Source organism: Equus asinus, chromosome X (genome assembly GCF_041296235.1).
Source record: "Equus asinus isolate D_3611 breed Donkey chromosome X, EquAss-T2T_v2, whole genome shotgun sequence".
Lineage (NCBI taxonomy): Eukaryota > Metazoa > Chordata > Mammalia > Perissodactyla > Equidae > Equus > Equus asinus.
Genome location: NC_091820.1, coordinates 34,746,769 through 34,769,861, shown reverse-complemented (window position 1 = coordinate 34,769,861; position 23,093 = coordinate 34,746,769). Strand labels below are relative to the sequence as shown.

Here is a 23,093-nt window from a genome sequence, read left to right as displayed (position 1 = left end):
TTTTCTCATCTATAAAGTGAACCTGATGATCACTGACTGGGTGACTTCAAGGATCAACTCTCTGTGTGGGTGTACCTTGTTGATGTGCAAATGATATGGCATGATTGTGCTTGTAAATCTTTAAAATGTCATGATTAATGACTTTTCAGGACTGCAGTGTGCTAGCTTTTGTTCTGGACCACCTCCTCCCACATACCCAGAATGCAGAAGACAAGGACACACCTGCCCTGGCCCGCCTATTCCTCGCAAGCCTGGCTGCTGCAGGGAGTGGCACAGATGCCCAGGTGGCCCTTGTGAATGAAGTAAAAGCAGCCCTCGGACGGGCACTGGCTATGGCTGAGAGTACAGAGAAACATGCCAGGTAAAATCCATGCCTGACCTAGTGCTGATAACCAGTAGCATCCCCTTACTCTATTCTTGGTTCATGGGATTCATTGCACTAGAACAAGAGTTTTAGTCATACTGGTACATTCTCTGGTCCTCTCAAATAGTTACAGTGCTTCATAGTACCCCAAGGACTGATTACGTTTGGAGGAGGTTGGTAAACAGCTTCAAAAAAACAAAGAGATGTTTTCATTACGTTTCTAGGGTCTTAAAGCAAGAAGTTGAGCAGGTTATTCTGTCTCATTTTTCAGATTGTATTTAAAGAAAATGAAAAATGCTACCACCCAGGGAGTGAGTTCCCTCCTGTTTAGATGTTACTTCCAGGAGGAAACACAAAGGGCACAGGAGGATTGTCTGATGCATAAGAATGGGCTGTGTTCATATCATAGAGGTGTCAAACTTTTCTCCCAGGCTTCAGGCAGTGATGTGTATCATCAGTACTATCATGGAGTCCTGCCCCTCCACCTCCAGCTTCTACAGCAGTGCCACAGCCAAGACCCAACACAATGGCATGAACAACATCATTCGACTCTTCCTGAAGAAGGGACTGGTTAATGACCTGGCCAGAGTGCCTCACAGCCTGGACCTGTCCAGGTAAAATCATTCCTGACCTCCAGCCCCAGGCTTTTTCCCTCTCTGTAATCATACTGCTTACTTCTTCATTTGCCTGGTATTTCATGTATCCTCACCAGATGAATAGTGAGCAGCCAATGTGATAGGAAAAGTTGGGGTGTTTGTAGGAACCTGAATTCTTAGTATTGCGGCTTTTAATAAGCAAGGCACCTTCCTTTCTTTAGGCCTTGGTTTTCTCATTTGCTATAAACTCAAGAGTTGGACTATATCAGTAATTTTTTTCCCTTCCCCTTTAATTAAAAATACTTTTTATTATTAAAAAACTATATGTTTGTCATAAGAAATGACAGATGAGCAAAAATAAAGTAGACACCATATTCTTACCACCCAGATACTACTGTTACCTTACTCTATGTCTTTCAATGATTTTCTTCACATACATAAATAAGATTTTTTACTAAAATATTTTATGTGCTATCGTGTAACCTGGGTTGGTGTTTTTGTTGTTGTTTTTTCAGTTAATAGTCTCTACCTTTCTGTATAAATAAATCTTCATGCTATCTAATGCCTAAATCCATATTAAAAAATTTTTGTCCAAACCAGAATCCAGTTAGAGACCTTGCATTACGTCTGGTTATGTCCTTGGAGCCTCTGCTAGTCTAACACAGATCCTTAATTAATTTTTTTAATCTTCATTTTATCGCTGTTGTTCATGACACTAACTTGTTAAAGTCACTGGGCTTTCTGTCCTGCAATATGTTTCACTTTCTAGATTCATCCATTTAGTTCCTTGCAGTGTAGTTGAACTTGTTCCTTTACTCCCCGTTTCCTGTAAACTCCTGATTAGAGCTAGAGGCTTAAGAGAGCAATTTAAACGTTATTGGCTAGGATGTATCATAGATAATGTACATCTCATATTGTATCCTGAGGAGACACATCTCTTTGAACTACCATTAATAATCATGATAAGAGGGGACCGACCCAGTGGCACAGCAGTTAAGTTCACACATTCCGCTTCAGCAGCCCAGAGTTCGCCGGTTCGGATCCTGGGTGTGGGCATGGCACAGCTTGGTACGCCATGCTGTGGTAGGCGTCCCACATATAAAGTAGAGGAAGATGGGCACGGATGTTAGCTCAGGACCAGTCTTCCTCAGCAAAAAGAGGAGGATTGGCAGCAGTTAGCTCAGGGCTAATCTTCTCAAATAAATAAATAAATATTTTTTAAATCATGATAAGATTGACACTAGGGTAGACTGATAATCATCATTGTACTGTTAAATTTTCCACCTTCTTACTAGAAAGTAATCTGTGTTACTACTTTGGCACTGTATAAAGGTCTAATTCTCTGTCTGAACTATATACTCGGTTAATGGTCTTAACTCCCATTGGTAATCCTTGCCTGCTTCACTAATTTCTTTGGATGTTATCACTGACAACTTTCTAATTTCTGTCATTCCTTCTACATTATTAGCTGGGATTTTCCTCTGATATAGCTCTAGTTCAAAAGGGAAAGCCTGGTTACCCTGAAATACAGTTCCTACTGTAGAGGCAGGATAAAAACTTATTTTTTTCCCCTTATGGCACCAATTTTCAGAGTAAAGTCAAAAATAGGTTTGAATGGGGGCCTTCCCCATGGTCTGGTGGTTAAATTCAGCATGCTCTGTTTCAGCAGCCTGAGTTCGTGGGTTCGGATCCCAGGTGCAGAACTACACCACTCATCAGCCGTGCTGTGGTGGCATCCCACATATAAAATAGAGGAAGATTGGCACAGATGTTAGCTCAGTGCTAATCTTCCTCAAGCAAAAAAAGAGGAAGATTGGCAACAGATGTTAGCCTAGGGCTAATCTTCCTCAGCAAAAAAAATAGGTTTAATCACCACCTCAAATGCAAGTTTCCTCTGGCTTTATATTTTCTAAGTAGTAGTATGGACTCAAAAATTTTCATTGATTTTTAAAATCAGTGATTGAATTATTTGGATCGCTACAGTCATCATTCTTTTTCATGCTCTTTTTCATTACACCTTTGGCCCGTGGGGCTTCTTCCAGCTAACTTCTTTGCCTTTTTGATATAACCTCATCAATTTTTTTTAAATGTTTAAAAATTTCAAATTCACAGTAGTGTAATGAGCACCATATATCTCACCTAGATTACCTAGTAGTTAGCATTCTGTCCTTTTGTTTCAGTTCCCCTCTCCCCTTTTTGGGAGCTGAATCATTTGAAATTCGTTGCAAACAATGTGATGCTTAATCTCTGACTACTTCAGCGTGTTTCCTAAGAACAAATATCCCCTTACATGGCTAGAATACTATCAGCACATCTAAGAAATTTACCATTAATATAATAGTACCCAATATACATTTCATATTCACATGTCCCCAGTTATTTCAAGTATATCTTTATAGCCTGGGGGAAAGTGTTTTGATCCAGGATCCAGTGAGCACTACTCATTGCATTTGATTGTCACATGTCTCTTGTTTTTTATGACATTTGACTGTTTTGAAGAATCCAGAAGGCCAGATATCTTATAGAATATCCCATAATCTGGATTCGTCTAATTGCTTCCTTATGGGTAGGTTCAGGTTAAACTTTTTTTTGGCAAGAATGCTACATAGATGGAGTCTGCCCTTCTCAGTACATCACACGTAATGCCACTTTGTCTCATTATTGATGATGCTAAGTTGGATCACATAGTTAAAGGTTAGATTTTCCATTTATATTTAATAAGTTATCTGTGAAGTGATACTTTGAGCTCATATGAAGATCATGTGAATATCCTATGCCCTGAAGATTTTTAACTCAGTAGTTTTAGCATTCATTGGTGATGCTTGCCTGGATCACTTACATTGCTGGTTGCAAAATGGTGATTTTCTGATTCTCTCATTCCTACTTATTAGCTGGCATTCTTTTGTAATAAGGACCTCCTTCTGCCTGCTTTTGTATCCTGGTGGCTGCAGATTCTTTTTATATTTAATGTGTTGTAATCCATTATTATCATTATTCTTTCTGATGCTCAAATTATCTAAAATTCGGCCTGTAGTAATGACCCCATTAATTTTTTAAAGTCTTGCTTTTGAAAGCCTTCTGGCAAAACAAGATGTCCCAGGCTCACCTTATATCTTCCATGCCCCATTCCTGGGATCAGCCTTGGTTCCTTTTAGTGTGGATATCTGTGCTCAGTCCATCTCTGTGTCTTCCTTTATCTCAGTCCCAACATGGCCAACACAGTCAATGCTGCTCTGAAGCCTTTGGAAACACTTTCCCGGATTGTGAACCAGCCCAGTAGCCTTTTTGGAAGCAAGAGTGCTTCCAGCAAGAGCAAGTCTGAGCAGGATGCCCAAGGAGCCTCTCAGGACTCCAATAGCAACCAGCAGGACCCAGGTAGGGAATCAGAGCCAATGGACTGGAGAGCTGCCGGGTGGGCATAGTTATTTTATGGACATGGCATCACAACTGTTCTGGCTTGGTATTGTTTCCCTGGGAACTTGCTGGCCTTCCAGAGATCTGTCATAGTGGCGTGGGAATCTGCCCCACAAAGAATTCCTTAAAACTGCAGCCTTATTTGGCTATCCTCACACGTAGCCTTGTCTTTTCCTTTGTCACCCATTCATTTATTCTCTGAGAACTTGTAAACTTGCCCAGGGAAGGGACCTGTCTTCACGCTTGCTTCATGGTGCCCTGCACATAGGCATCCCTTGATTATTTTGCTGGTTGGTTGATTGTTTCAGGCGAGCCTGGGGAAGCAGAAGTGCAGGAGGAGGATCATGATGTCACTCAGACAGAGGTGGCAGATGGGGATATCATGGATGGGGAGGCTGAAACCGACTCAGTGGTGATTGCTGGGCAGCCTGAGGTGCTCAGTTCACAAGAGATGCAGGTAGGGAGGCAGATCACCCAGCATACCCCTGTTGCGGCATTCAACCAAACCCCCAAGTGGTGTGGGTGGGTGAATACTTTAGATCCTTGCCTCAATGCTGTCTGCTTTGCAGAGGAGCACAGATGATACGCTTAGTAGATTCTCAGTAAATGTGTTTGAATTGTATTAAGTGAGGGGTGGGGGCAGGACCAGGATGCCATGTACTATGAAATGGAATAGATCTCAACAAGAAAACTTAGGCTCAGGTGAAATGTTGATGTAGAAAGCTAGCCTGAGCCCTTTGGGCCCAGGGTCTATGATTTACTTGGCTCTGGTCATTAATGGAAGCTCCTTAACATCACTGTTGTGCCTGTAGTGCCAGCTCTCACTGGGGCATTCAAACAGCAGTCTTCTAAAGACTAAAGAGGGCACTGTAATTTCTGGAGCTGATAGCAATGGTAAGAAATGGGGCCTACAGTCCTGAGCCACTAGCTCTGAGATCTGCATGTATTCCTGTGGATAGTATAAAGACTAACCTGGTCTCAGATAACTGGGATGGACCTATTTGAAGGACAGTCTGAGTGTGGATTGGCAGCACATGTTAGTTTCTGTGCTCTTAGCACCAAGTGTGTGGTGTTTATATAATATCCTCTGTCACACATATCCTAGAAATATATGCTCCTTTGCTGGCTTTTTTTTAGAGTTTCAGTGCTAGCATAATGATAGACTTGTTTGCATCCATGTATATGTTCTATTTCTCTCCAGGTTGAGAATGAGCTGGAGGACCTGATAGATGAGTTGCTTGAGAGGGATGGCGGATCTGGGAACAGTACAATTATAGGTGAGAGCCCCAGAACTGAGTATAGCCTCTAGCCTCTTCCTTTGCCTCAGTCTTTCTTGGGAGGACCCTTTTTCTCATCATCTGCTTGCTCAGCTCTGCCTAAGGGCTCGTAGCCAGCCTAGATTGCTGCTTGTCTTGATGTTGACAGTTACAAATGAGATATTCACAAGCCGTCTACAGACCCTGTGGCGGGTCGGAAGCATTGCCTATGTGGGGGAGGTGGAGGGGGTGGCCATCAGTATAGATGATACGTTAGGCACATCAAGAGCGTTTATTCATGGAGGCCTAGAGGAGGCTGTAGAGGCTGTAGGGTGAGAAAGTGCTTTCCTTTCAGTTCTTAGTGAAATCCAGGGGCTTTCTGCCTCTGAGTCTCAGTAGTGCAAAAAGTGATCATTCCCTAAGGGTGGCCCTTTTTACAACTCAGAGGGAAAACGGCAAAGGTACCCTACTGTCACCTGACTCCAAGGGTGTATGTGTTACTTGTTTTTATTTTATCAGTGAAGGAAATCAAAGGATAAACGGAATATTCTTAAATCGGACAGGCTTTTTCACACCCATTATCCTCTGTGGTTTCACAATTAGTGGGATTGGCAGGGCAGATGTGATCATCCCATTTTACAGATGAGGAAACTGAGACTCAGACAGGTAAAGTGACTGGCCAAGCTCACCTAGCTAGTCAACAGCAGAGAACCCAGGTCTTCTCCCTCATCCAAAAAAAAGTGGATTTCTGCTGGGTGTACATAGCTACTTTAGGCGCACCCAATCTGGAAAGGGAAGTCCTCTGTTGTTCAGTGAAGGCTCTGCTCTGTAACCTTCAGTGAGCAGAAGTGGAGAGGATGAATCACAAGAGGACGTGCTGATGGATGAAGCTCCTTCCAACCTCAGCCAAGCTTCCACCTTGCAGGCCAACCGAGAAGGTGAGAGTGCCGAGGCCAGAAAGGCCTCCCTTCTTGCCCTGCACGTCTGACAGACACTACACTAGGTTTTTCCTGGAGGCAGCTGCCCACATGTGCAGAATAAGGAAGCATCTGTCTGCATGTGCTGACATACACCATCCACTTTATTCTCAGCCAGTTTTTCAAATAACATGTTACTACTGCTTGCCCAAAAGTTTGTCACTTCTTACTTGGTTCGCTTTCTTCTCACCCACCTGCTATCATCGCTCCAGATTCCCTCTTAACAACAGGATGCAGTCAATAGCAAAGTAGGGCTGGAAAGGCAAGGGGGCACCAGCAGACTTGGCCAAGTCCTAGACCCTGGCTCCTCAAGCACCACCCTATAGCCAGCCTCCACATTCAGCCACCCTGCTCAGCGTGTTGATGCATTGATTGGCACTCTCAGGAAATCAGGGCTGGCTCACTAAATCGGTACATCACCCCAGATCTGGTTCTTCCTCTCCTAGAGTGAGATACCCCATCGCCTTCCCACTGAGTCTGCCGGCCTGCACAGTAGCCTGTTTTCTAGCTACTCAGTATAGTCCTCCAATGTGCTCCCTTTGTTTTAGATTCCATGAATATCCTGGACCCTGAGGATGAGGAGGAGCACACTCAGGAAGAGGACAGCAGTGGCAGTAACGAGGATGAGGATGATAGTCAGGATGAAGAGGAGGAGGAGGAGGAAGATGAGGAAGATGATCAGGTGAGGGGGGACTGTGTTTGGGTTGGTTCAGACAATCTCTTCCATGGGAACACAGAGCTGGAGAAAACCAACAGTCTGGGTTGCTAGCCTCAGCGCCTCCCTCCCTCATGTGCAAATGTGGCCATGACACCAGACTTCAGAAAACCCTTACCTCCAGCAATTCTCCATCTCCTATTTTCCCCTTAAGGAGGATGATGAAGGTGAAGAGGGAGATGAAGACGATGACGACGATGGCTCTGAAATGGAATTGGATGAGGATTACCCTGATATGAACGCTTCTCCCTTGGTCCGATTTGAGCGCTTTGACCGGGAGGATGATCTCATCATTGAGTTTGACAACATGTTCTCCAGTGCTAGTAAGATACAGGGGCTCAGCTGGGTTTTATCTCTTGATTCTTATACCCTTCTCTAGGGTAAGCCAAGCAGTGAACCAGAGCAGCTATCAGTCTGATAGAGAAAGCACTTCTTTTCCTATGCTGACTTCCTGGGGCAAGGGATATCTGAATCCATCTCTCTCAATAAGTGTATACTTAGAAGAAGGAATTTTGAGAGGCTGCTTTTGTTCTCTCCACCTCGGTAAATAGGCAGCCATTTTAGAGCCTGGACAACTTGATGATTTGCTTGAATTTTTTTTAAAAAATGTGATACCAAGGTTGACTACATCAGGCACCCCATGTGCACGCTACAGTGAAAGGGCAATCAATAATCCTTGTGTCTGTAATACTGGATCTTAAGAGTTTGGATGGACGCCTTTGAGCTTGGCATTGGGGAATAGATTTGAGTACATTCACTCTGTTCATCAAGGATGCATCTTTTCGGAGGAGAGAGTGAATCTCTTCCCTCCTCCTTCATCAACGTCAGAGTTCCCTTTTAACATCGAATTCTTAAAATCAAGCTGTCTTGAGAAGGCGGGTCTTGTCCCCAAATCATAGGTATATAGCAGAAAACACTGAACTGTTCTGGTCTGTTGTCTTGGCCAAGTAGTCTCTTACCTCTTTGAGCCTCAGTTTGTCACCTGTAAATGAAGAGTTTGAAAAGAAAAAAAAAAAAAAAACGGGTTGGATTACATAATCTTCAAGATACCGTCTGTTCTGTGATTTTCTTTGCATTTTTGTGATTTCCATCAGTCTTCTTTATGTTGAGCCTCTGTCCATTTAGCAAATTGAACAAATATTTGAGGAGTGCCTACTGTGTTACAGTAGTGAAAAAGAATCCTTTTCCCTCATAGGAGCTTTAGGATCTGTTAGGAATTATGCAGGCATTACATTGTAGTATGGTAAGAAAGCACAGAGTAAAAGGTTACTAAGCCAATCTAAAATCAGAGCAAATGACATCAAGGCCAAGAACAAAAGAACAGGTAAAGAAGAGGGAGAGGAGTCTTCAAGGTGGAGGGAGCAGCATGTTTCTGAGGGGCCTAGAAGCAGCCACTGTGGCTATAGTGTGGAGAATGGATTGGGAGAAGGTACTATTTAGGAGGCCGTTGCCGTATCTAGGTGAAAGATGGTGGCATAAGCTATGGCAATATCAGTGATTATAGATGAGGTGTGGGAATGAGGGAGAAAGGACAAAGCTCAGGTTTCCGTGTGAGGAAGTAAGGCCCAGGAGACATGGTTCTGCTTGAACAACCATGGAAGAAATTTCTTTTTGGCCCTGACCCCTTTGCATATTGTCCTTGCAGCAGACATCCCTCCATCCCCAGGAAATATCCCTACCACCCACCCACTGATGGTACGCCATGCAGACCACAGTTCCCTGACGCTGGGCAGTGGCTCCTCTACAACACGTCTCACACAGGGCATCGGGCGCAGTCAGAGGACCCTAAGGCAGCTGACAGCCAATACAGGCCATACCATTCACGTTCACTACCCTGGGAATCGCCAGCCCAACCCTCCTCTTATACTCCAGAGGTGAGTTACGAAGAAGATTGTTGGGCTCACTGGGCTTCGGCATTGTCTTGACCTGGGAGGAACAGTCCATCACTTAACACTCTTAGCACACACACAAATAATGTATTTGCCCATTTCTTTGTGTATTGTATGTGCAGCGTTTTGGGGGAATACAAATTGTACAACATGTCCTTTTGCTTAAATGTCTTATGCATACATTTAGCGGTCATTAAGCATCTCATGCCAAACACTTAAAGCTTTAGGTCCCTGTCCTCAGGCTTAGAGTTTAGTGGGAGAAACAATTTTAGAAGTGAGAGAGAGACATGCAGGTGTCATAATGGTCAATGTGCAAACTGTAGTGAGTGTACAAGAGAGGCATTATACCCTAAAACAGTGCCTAGCATTATCAGTGACACTCACTCTGCTAGGAACTATGGAATAATATGCATCCTCAGCCCAAATAAAGTTTGCAAACTTACAGAGTAAGTTAGAAAAGTAACTTAGACTTATATATAGTATGATCAAGTCCATAATAGTGTTAGGCATTTCTTAGAGGATACAGAAAAGATTTCACAATAACAGGTTGTGGGGCCCCTATGGATGTACAGTGACCATGGCATCCCACCATCACCCTACAGGTTGCTTGGTCCCTCTGCTGCTGCTGACATCCTTCAGCTGAGCAGCAGTCTTCCCCTACAAAGCCGGGGTCGGGCCCGCCTCCTGGTGGGCAACGATGACGTTCACATCATCGCACGGTCTGATGATGAACTGCTGGATGACTTTTTCCATGACCAGAGCACAGCTACCAGCCAAGCAGGCAAGTTTGTGTGGTGAAAGGGAGGGTACAGTTTGTCAGATTCTACTCTTCCCTGCTGAGGGCAAGCAGAACAGCATCTCCCCAGCCTGGAGAAACCCCATTTTATAGGAGCCAGAACACCCAATGACTTAGCCAAGAGCAACAAAAACTTTATCATCTCTGGATACCTTGTGATGTGCCAAACCTTGTGATAGACATTGGGTCCTGTTAGGAAAATAGTGCAATTTTTGGATCAGTTGATATGACGAGGCCAAGAGTCTTACTCTTCTTTGTTCCCCTACAGGGACCCTGTCCAGCATCCCCACAGCCCTGACCCGCTGGACAGAGGAATGCAAAGTTCTTGATGCTGAGAGCATGCATGACTGTGTTTCAGGTGTGTGGCAGATAGGTTATCAAGACAGTAGTGAGCCTTCCAGGGCTGGGACAAGTGCATGGAAAGTTGTTTTCCTAGTTCTCTGTGACCACAAGCTCTGCCTCTTGGCTTCTTCCCTCACCTCCCCTGAGTAGCCTCTGATCTTGGCTTCTTTGATCCAGTTGTTAAAGTGCCCATTGTCAATCACCTGGAATTCCTGAGGGATGAGGAGCTGGAAGAAAGGCGAGAGAAACGCAGGAAACAACTGGCTGAGGAAGAAACAAAGATAACTGACAAAGGCAAAGAAGATAAGGAGAACAGGGATCAGAGTGCACAGGTAATTCCCAAGGGCTGGGAGGATTCATTTTTGGCTATGTCTGCCTTAACTTTCATACATTTTTAGTGTATATGTGGCACCAGGAGTCATCGAAAAATCCTAGGAGGTTCACATTGAACCTGAGAAATGATCCATTCCAAGTTTACCATACACTCACATGGTTTTATGGGGAAAGAATTCAAATACAGAGGGAAGATTATTTCTCCGGTGTCTCGCTGGGAAAAACGAGCCAGAACCAGAGTAACTCCTGACTCACCAGTCACACTGTGTAGTCTCTACCTTTAGCGACTGCAACTAGACAGGAAGAATGATTTTGACTGAGCCCAATGTTCTTGGGGGTTCAATTCCATTTCTCTCAGTGGATTGCCTTACCAAGTGTGGGTGAACCTTACCAAGATGACCCCGTTCCATCATTTGAATAAGTTAGGATTAGGCTTCAGATCAGAGAGAATATTTCTACCCTGAACCCCATCACCATGTCATTTTCTAGGGCTCAATTTTTAAAATCTCAAGCGTGATTTTGGAGGAAGCTACCTACCTTTTTTTGAAACTTCTGGGACCTTGAACAGTATTGATTTAAGATATATTAATAAGTAAAAGCTGATAGAAATATGAAGACATTAAAAGACTTGAGTGAAAGACTTTATTATACCCCACTCAGCAGTTAGAGGATATTGAAATGTTCAGTTACGATAATAAGCTTGATCTAACAAATACCTTTGTATAGAACTTTTACCTAACAAACAGTAACATAGTTTCAAACACGTGAAAAGAGAGAAAATAAGCAAGCCTGGCATGTGACTGAAAAAACTGGAATGACCCCAAGAAAAGGAAATATATAGAGAGATGAATATATAGAGATGAAACTTTTCAGAAATGTTGCTGGTCTCAATAGTTGTGTTTAGGTCATGTCCTGTGCCCAGCCCAGCTCTAAAGTGGTCTTTATTATGCTTTCCTCTCATTGTTCACTCAGTCCCCTGGCAGTTTTCCTCTTGTCCCCAAGCTATTCTTGAACATGAGTGTGTGTTAGAGAAACTGGAGATTATAATTGCACACTAAATTGCTCATCTTCCATCTAGGTCATTGAACTCCTAGATGGCATATGAGGGGGATGGTGACTATTACAGTTGACCTCTATCTTAGTGCTTGCACGTTCCAGATTGGTCTCTCCCTTCTCTTTGCAGTGTACTGCGTCTAAGACAAATGACTCCACTGAACAAAACCTCTCAGGTAACTCTCCCTCCCTTTTCCCCATCTTGCTAATTGGCTAGCTCTTTCTCCCAACCCTTCCAAGTAGCTGGCCCAAGTGGGCTGAAGATGAACACTGGTGCTCTGTGGGATGAGGTAGTAGATTGTATAGTTTTAGGGTCATACCCCATCTTGGAGATAACTATACAGTCTACTGTCTTTCCCACGGTGGTACACTTCCCCTCCGACATGCTCTGTTCAGGTTCTTGTTCTAATTATCCTGTGCTGCATTCTGACCATGTGTCCTGTCCCCTTTGGTGACCACCATGGTGTGGTACTTAATGAGAATACCTGATGACAGTGGTTCCCAAGTGCCAGTCCTTAGTGGAAATGAACAAAATAAGGAAAGTTTAATGAGTTTTTCAGAAAGCTGAATTTATCCAATTTGAAGGACTGTTTTTATAGCGATTGTATCCTTCCTAGTTCTTTGGTATCAGAATATTTTTATTAAATGATATCGATGGGATTTTTTTATTACTTGGTTAAACTAAAAGTTGGTAACCTTTTGTTAGTCTCCTTTTATTTTTTCTTTTTTATATATAAATTTTTTGGGTCTGTGGAATCTAAAAGTCTAGGAATGTTGTCTTGAGCAATCTGCTTTTGGGAAGGTAGCTCTGTGTGCTAAATGGTATTACTACTATATGCTTTCTATTTCTCTTTCTATTCTACTTAATGTCGGTAGCCATTTTGTGATTCTAATAACTGGTCCATGTGGTATTATTTGTCTCCCCCACCCCTATTTTCTCAGAACTTTCTTCTGCTTCCCTATACCCTCTGTCTCCTTTGGCACTTGAGTTTGGAAATGATTGTACCAAAGTCTACATGATATTTTTTATAGCAGTGGAAGAGGGTAGATGTCCTGGTGCCCTTAATCTAGCAAAAGGTCTTTGAAAGGATCTGTCATCAGGTAAAATGGCCTTTTGCCTGCTGCCCTTGCTGGAGGATTCTGCTCATGCCAGGGTGAGGTAGTAAGTTGTATTGTTGTGGGGTAGGGATTTTAGGCCCCAATTAGAAGATAACTATACAACTTACTACTTTCCCTGGTGTGTGGCATATTCATATTTAGTCTTGGCACTGTTGCTTCCGTCAGACAGAGTTTTGGATGTTGTTTGGATAATCAAGACTAGAAGAAAAAAAGGGAGGTGGAAGGGGACAGGTGATATTTAGGGTGAGGCATACATCATTATGAAGTGATTTGAACTCTTCCTCTTCCACCTGGGGCACAGAAAGGATTTAATTCTTAGGATCTACAAGGAGTTAGATCTCCCATTCTTGGAACTAAGATAGCACTGGGCCTTAGCCCTCATCCTGGGTATACCAGACCAGCGACAAGCTATTTCTAGGAGCAACTGGTGGTCGGGGGGAGTCCTGCATCACTGGCTGGGTGGGATACTTGTCAAGCCACATGTGCTGTTTGAGTCCTTGGCTGATTGCCCTTTAACAACCCATTGTCATTCTTTCCGAGAAAGATGGAACGCCTATGCCTGACAGCTACCCAACAACCCCATCTTCAACTGATGCAGCTACATCTGAGCCCAAGGAGACCCTTGTTACTCTGCAGCCCTCACAACAACCACCAACACTCCCACCCCCACCAGCGTTGGGAGAGATTCCTCAAGAGCTGCAGTCCCCAGCTGGAGAAAGGGGAAGCTCTACCCAGCTACTGATGCCTGTAGAACCAGAGGAATTGGGTCCCACAAGGCCAAGCGGAGAAGCAGAAACAACTCAGATGGAGTTATCCCCAGCTCCCACTATAAGTGAGTAGAATTTCAAGGTTTTGGGGGAGATAGGAGGAAAGAATGGACATCTTCGTAGTTTTTCTTTACTCTCTTACTTTAGAGAAATACTAGAAGTTTAAGTCCTCACATAGTAGGATCTCAGCTTGCTCATTAGCTTTCTTAGCTAAAGTGGAGGTTTCTTCTCCATATCCTCAAGTGATTATACATATGAATATCTAATGATATTAGTAATGATGCCAGCAGTTCATTGGGATAAGCACTCTGTTTCTGGGCTATCATGCCAGGGTTATTACTTAATTTCTTTAAAAACAACCCTCCAAAGTTGGGTCAGCCTGGTGGCACAGCAGTTGAAGTTCGCACATTCTGCTCCAGTGGCCCGGGGTTTGTGGGTTTGGGTTCCAGGTGCGGACCTACACACTGTTTGTCGGGCCATGCTGTGGCAGGCGTCCCATGTATAAAAAAAATAGAGGAAGATAGGCACGGATCTTAGCTCAAGGCTAATCTTCCTCAAAAGAAAAACATACAAAGTAGATGGTGTTATATCCGTGAGTAAACTGAAACTCAGAAGTGAAATAATTAGCCTCAGATCACTAAGTAAGTGGTTGAACTGAGATTAAAATCTAGATCTGTGTGACTCTAAAGCTTGCTCTCCTTTAACAGTTCCAGGGATGGCAAGCACATGACCCCACACATAAGCTCTCCCATCCTGGCAGACACCATTTATCTCATGGCACTATTTCCCACTGGTTTGAAATGGGGCCTCAAAATTCTCAGCAGTGTTCCATCAGGGTAAATTGAAACCTGTTTGCCATCCCTGCTCTATACCATGCTACTTGTGATGTGCTCTGGAGAAACCTTAAGGTGTAGGAGTTTTCTCCTTCAAGGGACCTTGTTTGTTTAGATAAATAGAACCAACATGCATGTACAAATGGTGTTTGCAGGGAATCTGAAAGTGACAAGATCCCTTACCCAGGGTGCCTAGGGAAGATGTTTCATAGGCATGCCTGGAACACTGTAAATATTCAACAGATGATAGAAAGGGTTTGAGCTGAGCCTTTTAAAGCAGATAGGATTAAGGGGGAACATCAGGCCAGCGTAGAGTGAAGGTGGAAAAGTGAGAAATCTGATCTGGCTGCTTCTTAATTCGGCCCCCTCTTCCAGGCAGAGATCTAACCTCTCCATGTGACTTCCTCCTAGCCTCTCTTTCCCCAGAGAGAGCTGAAGATTCTGATGCACTGACAGCTGTCAGCAGTCAACTGGAAGGCTCTCCCATGGACACCAGCAGCCTAGCTTCCTGTACCCTGGAGGAGGCTGTAGGTGATACCTCAGCAGCTGGCAGTTCTGAGCAACCCACAGCAGGCAGCTCCACTCCTGGGGATGCCCCACCGGTTGTGACAGAATTGCAAGGCGGGGGTGATGAGTCAGGGGAACCTGCCCAGCCCCCCGAGGACAGGTAAGCACTGTACGAGCAAGAGGAGGACAGGAGATACTGGCAGGTATTTCAGGCCACGTTTATACTTGTTAAATAATGCACATGCTTGGTACACTGGGGAAGTCAACCTAGCTTCTATGAGAAAGGGGTATTATAGAGGAGTATTTTATAAATGGGGAAACACAATGCAGAGAACAATCTGAAAATTATTTCCTTCAGCTCTCCTCCTGCATCCTCTGAGAGTTCTTCCACCAGAGATTCCGCTGTAGCCATTTCTGGAGCAGATTCCCGGGGAATCCTAGAAGAGCCACTGCCTTCAACAAGCAGTGAAGAAGAAGATCCCCTTGCAGGTGAGCTCCATGTGTGCTCAGGCCATCCTGGGGCTGTTTAGGTTTCTAGTAGCCCTTGGCATGAAAATGCCCACCAGTCAAACAGTTCCATCCAAATGGAGGACAGCATTATATATGAGAGGAAGACCAGCAGTTAGGAGATACTGACACTGCATAATGGAATGAGCCCAGGCTTTGGAGTCAAACTGATCTTAGCTCAAATCCCCCATCTACTGCCACCTACCTGTAGGACCTGGGGTCATTAACTTTCTGATCCTCATTGATACTGAGGGGGAGTGGTGATAATTACATTATGGGGTCTTGATGAAGGTTAATTGACAGTGTACTCATAGAACCTGGCACATAACAAGAGCTGTTCTGAGCCTAGGGAAGGTGGCTGGACCTCCTTTGTGTGTCCTGTGTCCTTTGCATGCAGTGAGGACAAACCAAGCTGGTTTCCCTCAAGCAAGGCTGTGTAGTTTCTTTCCTCCAGGGGTATCTTGGGCGTCGGTAGAGGTGTGAGTCCCTTCACATCTTGCATTTTCCCTCAGGTATCAGTCTCCCTGAAGGTGTGGACCCCTCTTTTCTGGCTGCTCTACCTGATGATATCCGCCGAGAAGTCCTCCAGAACCAGCTGGGCATCCGTCCACCAACCCGGACTGCCCCCTCAACAAATAGCTCAGCTCCTGCAGTGGTGGGGAATCCTGGTGTGACCGAAGTGAGCCCTGAGTTCCTGGCTGCCCTGCCTCCAGCCATCCAGGAGGAAGTATGTGAGCGGGGAGCTGGTGGGGCCAGGCTGCCTGGCTGTGAGTGTGCCCCCATTGACTTCGTCTGCTCTGTAGGTGCTGGCACAGCAGAGAGCTGAGCAACAGCGACGGGAACTGGCACAGAATGCCAGCTCAGATACCCCCATGGACCCTGTGACCTTCATCCAGACTCTGCCCTCAGACCTGCGTCGTAGTGTCCTGGAAGACATGGAGGACAGTGTGTTGGCCGTGATGCCACCTGACATTGCAGCTGAGGCACAAGCCCTGAGGCGAGAGCAGGAAGCCCGGCAGCGGCAGCTCATGCACGAGCGGCTCTTTGGGCACAGCAGCACCTCTGCACTGTCTGCCATCCTCCGTAGCCCGGGTACAGAGGGAGGCAAGTGGGAGGGCTCTGGAATATCTAGCTTTGACCACATGAAGCTCTGTTGTTCCCTTTTGTATTGCCTGAACCCAGCTCACCACCCCTTCCCCATTTCAGTTTCTGTTTTTCTTTCCTTCCAGCTTTCACCAGTCGCCTAAGTGGCAACCGTGGGGTCCAGTATACTCGCCTTGCTGTGCAGAGAGGTGGCACCTTCCAGATGGGGGGTAGCAGCAGCCATAACAGGTACCTTTGTCTGTGTTTTCACCTTGCCATCCCACCTCATGTCTACTACTAGTCCACCTCCCTTAATTTATAGGTGGAGAGGCTGGATGACCTCTCTAGGATGTTTCCTTGAATGAGTCGAGGAGCCAGATCTTTAGAAGCTCCCTTCAGAAAGCCACACTTTGGGGTTAGTATAGCTACTGTAGACCATAATCACAAAGTAAGGCAGGCTAGCAGCAGGCACTAGCTATGGAAAGCTACCACAAGGAAAACCACCTGCCTCCCATGCAAATAGGAAAACAATGGAGCCACTTGCCTTGAGATTGTAGTGTCTAGGCTGCAGAAGTAGAGAGGAGTTCATTATTAAACAGGCTGAAGCAGAGTGGACCCAACATGCCAAAATGTGAAGGGAGTGATAAGTCCCTATACAGCACTCAACCCCTTGGTTGTCTATAGAAGGCAAAAATAAGCATCATCTCCTAAGACTTTAGGTGCAGTCCGATTTTACTAATTGGTGATACAGGTCTGGACTGGAATCTCTACTCTCTTCTCAGTCATTGTGTGATGTAGGGCAAGTCACTTAACCTGTTTGAGCCTCTTGTTTGTCATCTCAGAAATGGGCAATTCTCTAGTCTTTACAGCATCGTTGTGAGGAAGCTGTTGTAGACATTGTAGAGTGCCTGGTACATAGTAGGCACTCAAGAGGGCAGCTCTTCTTACTATTAAGAGCCCTTGGACTGGGCACCCTCCTTTCTGAAGCCTACTTGGAAGTGTCCAGTTCATCCCCTTCCCCTAGGCCTATGCGTGATCCCAGAGCTCTAGCTGAAGTGTTACCCAGAAGTCATGCTTCTCTTCCAGGCCTTCTGGCAGTAACGTGGACACTCTCCTCCGCCTCCGAGGACGGCTCCTCCTGGACCACGAAGCCCTATCTTGTCTCCTGGTCCTACTTTTTGTGGATGAACCAAAACTCAATACTAGCCGTCTACACCGAGTACTGAGAAATCTCTGCTACCATGCCCAGACCCGCCACTGGGTCATCCGCAGCCTGCTGTCCATCTTGCAGCGCAGCAGTGAGAGTGAGCTGTGCATTGAAACACCCAAACTCTCCTCAAGTGAAGAAAAGGGCAAAAAGTCAAGCAAGAGTTGTGGGTCAAGCAGCCATGAGAACCGGCCTCTGGACCTGCTGCACAAGATGGAGTCTAAGAGCTCCAACCAGCTTTCCTGGCTCTCAGTATCCATGGATGCAGCCCTAGGCTGCAGGACTAATATATTCCAGATCCAGCGTTCAGGGGGGCGCAAACATACCGAGAAACATGCAAGCAGCGGCTCCACTGTCCACATTCACCCCCAGGCTGCTCCAGTTGTCTGCAGACATGTTCTAGACACACTCATTCAATTGGCCAAGGTGAGGAGCTTGAAGGAACCCAGCTCCTGGGGACGGAAGAGGGGTGGCAGCCACAGCCTAGGTGAAATCTGAACTCTGAAGGAGGTAGCAGGTCTTTCTTAGCTGTTAGTGCTGAGGTCTGTATTATTTCTGGGAAATTGTCTGGTAAATAACTCGGTGGGTTTTTTATCTTCACTCTTTACAATTTTTAAGCATTATCTCATTCAGTCATCAAAACAACCCTCAGTGGTCTATATGATTCCCATATTACAGATGAAGAAGCTGGGATACAGAAATTTTTACTGGCTTTGTCATGTGGCTGTAAGTGATAGAGCTGTCTGGACCTAGAACTTAATTCAGGCTTCTTTTTAATAAGCATTGCTGCTATTTGTTGAAGGACTGCCTTGTGACAGGCAGTATGCAAAATACAGTATCTATTTTAATCTCAACAATTTTGCAAGGCAGGGTAGTTGGCCTCCCCATTTTATAACTACAGAGACTGATACTCAGGAAAGTTTGCCAATTGTCTGTCTCCCTACAAAGCCCCTGCTTTTTGCTCTCGGCTGTTTCACCATCAGTTGGATAAAACTCACATGTGACATCTCCCATGTTAGCAAAGTTGTCTAAAGGAGTGGAGAGTCTAGGAACCAGTTGTCTTTCTGTGTCACGAAGCTGTATCTTCTACGTAGACCCCCTAGACCAAGCCTGTCCTTCTTTTCCCCACAGGTGTTTCCCAGCCACTTCACACAGCAGCGGACCAAAGAAACAAACTGTGAGAGTGATAGGGAGAGGGGCAGTAAGCAGACCTGCAGCCCATGCTCTTCACAATCCAACAGTAGTGGCATTTGCACAGACTTCTGGGACTTATTGGTAAAACTGGACAACATGAATGTCAGCCGGAAAGGCAAGAACTCTGTGAAGTCAGTACCAGTGAGTGCTAGTGGTGAGGGGGAAACCTCCCCATACAGCCTTGAGGCCTCTCCACTGGGACAGCTCATGAACATGTTGTCACACCCAGTAATCCGCCGGAGCTCTCTCTTAACTGAGAAACTCCTCAGACTCCTTTCTCTCATCTCAATCGCTCTCCCAGAAAACAAAGTATCGGAAGCACAGACTAATTCTGGCAGCAGTGCTTCCTCCACCACTGTTACCACCTCAACCACATCTACTACCACTACCACTGCTGCCTCCAGCACGCCCACTCCCGCTACTGCAACCACCCCTGTCACTTCTGCTCCAGCCTTGGTTGCTGCCACGGCTATATCCACCATTGCCGTAGCTGCTTCGACGACAGTGACTACCCCCACGACTGCTACCACTACTGTTTCAAGTAAGTGTGGATATAGGCTGGGAGCTGTGGGTTGTATACACCCACCTCATCCCTGTTCCCTCATCCAGGTATTCCTCCCTAAATGATAGCGATCAGCTTGGTTTGTGTTTGTGAGAGCCAAATGTGTTCATTCTCACCCTTGTCAGTCCCAGTTATCTTTCCATGTTCCCCTTGCTCCCTCTCCCCCTCCACCTCTCCGTCTCTGTCTCTCTCTCTCTCACACACACACTCCTGTGAAGACCAGCAGACATTCACTGAATGTGATTTCCCCTAGTCTAAGCACCAAAAGGAGGAGAGAGAGAAAGTCTCTGTCTTCAAAGAATTTCCAGCTTGGTTGAGAGAGCCAGTTCTCAGAGGAAAGAGTTCAAGAGCAGGAAGGATACACTGTGAATCGGTAGAATAGAGTAGCCATGCCATCACAGAAAGTGAAGCAAATGAGCCCTGCAGTAGACTAGTAAGAATTATTTGAAGTAGCTTTTGAAGAAGGGGCTTTCAGAGGGGCTCTGTGATAGTAGGGGAACAGTTGAGAGAAATGTCTGGGATTCTTTGTCACTTTAGAAGGTACAGTCATAAAAGTTTTTGGCATCCCAAGTCATTTGGATTTGGCTTTGGTGGGTGGATCTTCATTTTCACTACCTTCCCATTTTGAAGCCCTGGACAGTTCAGCGACTCCTTGGTTCTGTCACTTACGTCTCTGGCATGTGAGTTTCAGAGGCTTATGGTGTTCCGTCTCTTTTCTCAAAGCTTGTACTACTACTAAAGCCAGCAAATCTCCAGCGAAGGTGGGTGATGGGGGCAGCAGCAGTGCAGACTTTAAGATGGTATCGTCTGGCCTCACTGAAAACCAGCTACAACTCTCTGTGGAGGTGAGTCCAAGCTCTTCTGAGCTCCCAAGGTTGGGGGAGACAAGGTAGATGGGGGCTGATAATATTTTAGTTCTCAAGTTGAGGCTTACTCCTCCTCCCTTTCTTTTCCCAGGTGTTGACATCCCACTCTTGTTCTGAAGAAGGCCTAGAGGATGCAGCTAATGTGTTACTGCAGCTCTCTCGGGGGGACTCTGGGACCCGGGACACTGTTCTCAAGCTGCTACTGAATGGAGCCCGCCATCTGGGTTATACCCTTTGTAAACAGATAGGTAATAATAAGAGTAAAGCATCTGTCTTTTTGGAACCTTCCGCTTAGGTGTCAACTTTTTCTGGAAGCCTTCCCTGAACTCCCAGGTTAAATCAAACTCTAATAGGCTTCTATAACACAGCTCTCTTCTGTCAGAGCACTGATAATACTGAGTCTGTCTTCCTCTGCTCAGTTGTTCTTCGAGAGCAAGGCAGGGCATCTCTCTCCATCCCCAATACCTGGCATACAGCAGGTAATCAGTGCTTAGTGAAAGAAAATGAGCATGTGTAGGATCAGCGGTGCCCTCGTCTCCATTCGGGGCATTCATAAGAGCCCTATGATGAGCCTACTGAGGCATCTTCGCCACTTCAGAGATGCACCTACACTACATTCAGGCTCAGGAATTGAGAATCAGAATAATATCCTCTGCCTTTGTGCAGTTTTTGTTTTTTGGGTTTTTTTGGGTTTTTTTTTTTTGGAGGAAGATTAGCCCTGAGCTAACATCTGCTGCCAATCCTCCTCTTTTCACTGAGGAAGACTGGCCCTGAGCTAACATCCGTGCCCATCCTCCTCTCCTTTATACATGGGATGCCTACCACAGCATGGCGTGCCAAGCGGTGCCATGTCCGCACCCAGGATCCGAACCAGTGAACCCCGGGCCACTGAAGCAGAATGTGCACACTTAACCACTGCGCCACCGGGCAGCCCCTGTGCAATTTTGAGGGTACAAAAATTCTAACAACACTTGCAAATTATCTAGTTTCAGTCTTCTTCCTTCCTGTTTTATCAAGAAGAAAACTAAAACCTAGGGTGATAAAATGATTGAATCAAGGAGTAGAGCCAAATTTTCTTTGAGCATAGAGAGTATCTTTGCTCTCTTCCCACCCCCATCCCAATCATGAGTCTCCCCAGATCTCGGCTACCTGCTTGGTTATCTCCTTTTCACCTGAGATAATGTGAGAGTCAATTGGACTGTATGACCCAGGGTATTCTTTGCTGCATGAAAATTGTAAGGTTCTTCCAGAAGAGGTGTCTGACCTTTCTTGACTGCTAGCACTTATTCAACACCCATAGGCCAGGCAGCCTAGGCACTCTACTGCACAGTTATCTCCTAATTGTCAAAGCAGCCTTGTGAGGTTCAGCAGTATTAGTCTTATTATTAAGATGGGTAAGCAGAGTTTGCCTGAGATCACCACAAAAACCTCAGAAGTTCAAGGCTCCAAAACATAGTTTTTCTCCTCTGCATTGAGTTGCAATTTATGTAGATTCCACAGATTCTTTTTTTTTTCTTTTTTTAAAGATTGGCACCTGAGCTAACAACTGTTGCCAATCTCTTTTTTTTTTTTTCCTGCTTTACCTCCCCAAATCCCCCAGTACATAGTTGTGTATCTTAGTTGCAGGTCCTTCTAGTTGTGTCCACAGATTCTTGAGGCTGAGTAAATTGGCAGTCCCTGGGTGGCTGATGCATGAGCACACATATGAACAGAGCAAAATTCCTGCTCACTCCAGGTTCTCTGCAGCTGAGCAAAGAGGATGGCCTAGGCAGGTTTCTTGGAAAGATTTGGCTTTCAGCCGCTTCGCCAGGAAAGTCTCTGAACACTTGCTTGCTTCTCTGCCTGCCCAGGTACCCTTCTGGCTGAGCTACGAGAATACAACTTGGAACAGCAGCGGCGAGCCCAATGTGAGACCCTCTCTCCTGATGGCCTGCCTGAGGAGCAGCCACAGACCACCAAGCTGAAAGGCAAAATGCAAAGCAGGTAGGTAGTAGCTGCCTATTTGGCTGTGGGTCTGGAATCTGGGACATTCTGAAAGGTGGCTCTTAATGGTTTCTTGGTTGTTGTGTTCCCCCCCCCCCCCCCCCGCCTTTGGTCAGATTTTCTTATCTGTCCTGTACACACTCAACCCTGTTTGTTCCAACTTGTGAGATTTCCTTCTGCAACCCCTGACCCCTCTGGTTGACACCAGAAGGCCCTGCTTGCTCTGGGTGTTTATGCTCTGATGCTGTCAATATACGCAAGCCACCTCTACACTATCCAGGTTTGACATGGCTGAGAATGTGGTAATTGTGGCATCTCAGAAGCGACCTCTGGGTGGCCGGGAGCTTCAACTGCCTTCTATGTCCATGTTGACATCCAAGACATCTACCCAGAAGTTCTTCTTGAGGGTACTGCAGGTCATCATCCAGCTCCGGGACGACACACGCCGAGCTAACAAGAAAGCCAAGCAGACAGGCAGGCTAGGTATGGAACTGGAGTGTCCAGTTGAGGGGCAGGGTTGGTGGTGGAGAACCCAGAGTCCCTGGAGGGTAGGACTTAATGTCATGTCTCCTTCCTGTTCGACCTTTCCAAGAGGAAGTGATGATCTTTTCTTAAAGTTTTGATGGCTGTATTCTGTATCTCGAGCTGTCTGCATAGGAAATTCATTAGAGCAAGTGAGAATTAAGGGGGAATGGGAATCTGGCAAGGAAATTGGGGGTGGATCTTTTGC

General features: G+C 45.6%; 1 protein-coding gene across 14 annotated transcripts in view; it reads left to right on the top strand.

Annotated features, from left to right (window-relative positions):
* HUWE1 (HECT, UBA and WWE domain containing E3 ubiquitin protein ligase 1) overlaps nt 1-23,093 on the top strand; it is a 145,012-nt gene that overhangs the window by 112,901 nt on the left and 9,018 nt on the right. For 10 of the 14 annotated variants that reach the window (XM_044764244.2, XM_070503308.1, XM_044764246.2 and 7 more), the window contains 25 exons: nt 150-361; nt 796-978; nt 4,163-4,335; nt 4,683-4,831; nt 5,576-5,651; nt 6,470-6,568; nt 7,156-7,289; nt 7,477-7,645; nt 8,968-9,196; nt 9,814-9,992; nt 10,276-10,365; nt 10,527-10,681; nt 11,866-11,911; nt 13,399-13,686; nt 14,830-15,121; nt 15,320-15,450; nt 15,981-16,195; nt 16,272-16,560; nt 16,698-16,800; nt 17,638-18,184; nt 18,890-19,493; nt 20,238-20,359; nt 20,472-20,628; nt 22,231-22,363; nt 22,644-22,846. In XM_044764244.2, the coding sequence (XP_044620179.1) occupies nt 150-361; nt 796-978; nt 4,163-4,335; nt 4,683-4,831; nt 5,576-5,651; nt 6,470-6,568; nt 7,156-7,289; nt 7,477-7,645; nt 8,968-9,196; nt 9,814-9,992; nt 10,276-10,365; nt 10,527-10,681; nt 11,866-11,911; nt 13,399-13,686; nt 14,830-15,121; nt 15,320-15,450; nt 15,981-16,195; nt 16,272-16,560; nt 16,698-16,800; nt 17,638-18,184; nt 18,890-19,493; nt 20,238-20,359; nt 20,472-20,628; nt 22,231-22,363; nt 22,644-22,846 (4,978 nt within the window). The remainder of the gene's footprint in view (nt 1-149; nt 362-795; nt 979-4,162; nt 4,336-4,682; nt 4,832-5,575; nt 5,652-6,469; nt 6,569-7,155; nt 7,290-7,476; nt 7,646-8,967; nt 9,197-9,813; nt 9,993-10,275; nt 10,366-10,526; nt 10,682-11,865; nt 11,912-13,398; nt 13,687-14,829; nt 15,122-15,319; nt 15,451-15,980; nt 16,196-16,271; nt 16,561-16,697; nt 16,801-17,637; nt 18,185-18,889; nt 19,494-20,237; nt 20,360-20,471; nt 20,629-22,230; nt 22,364-22,643; nt 22,847-23,093) is intronic. The other 4 variants (XM_044764252.2, XM_070503309.1, XM_044764255.2 and 1 more) reach the window with 3 other exon arrangements.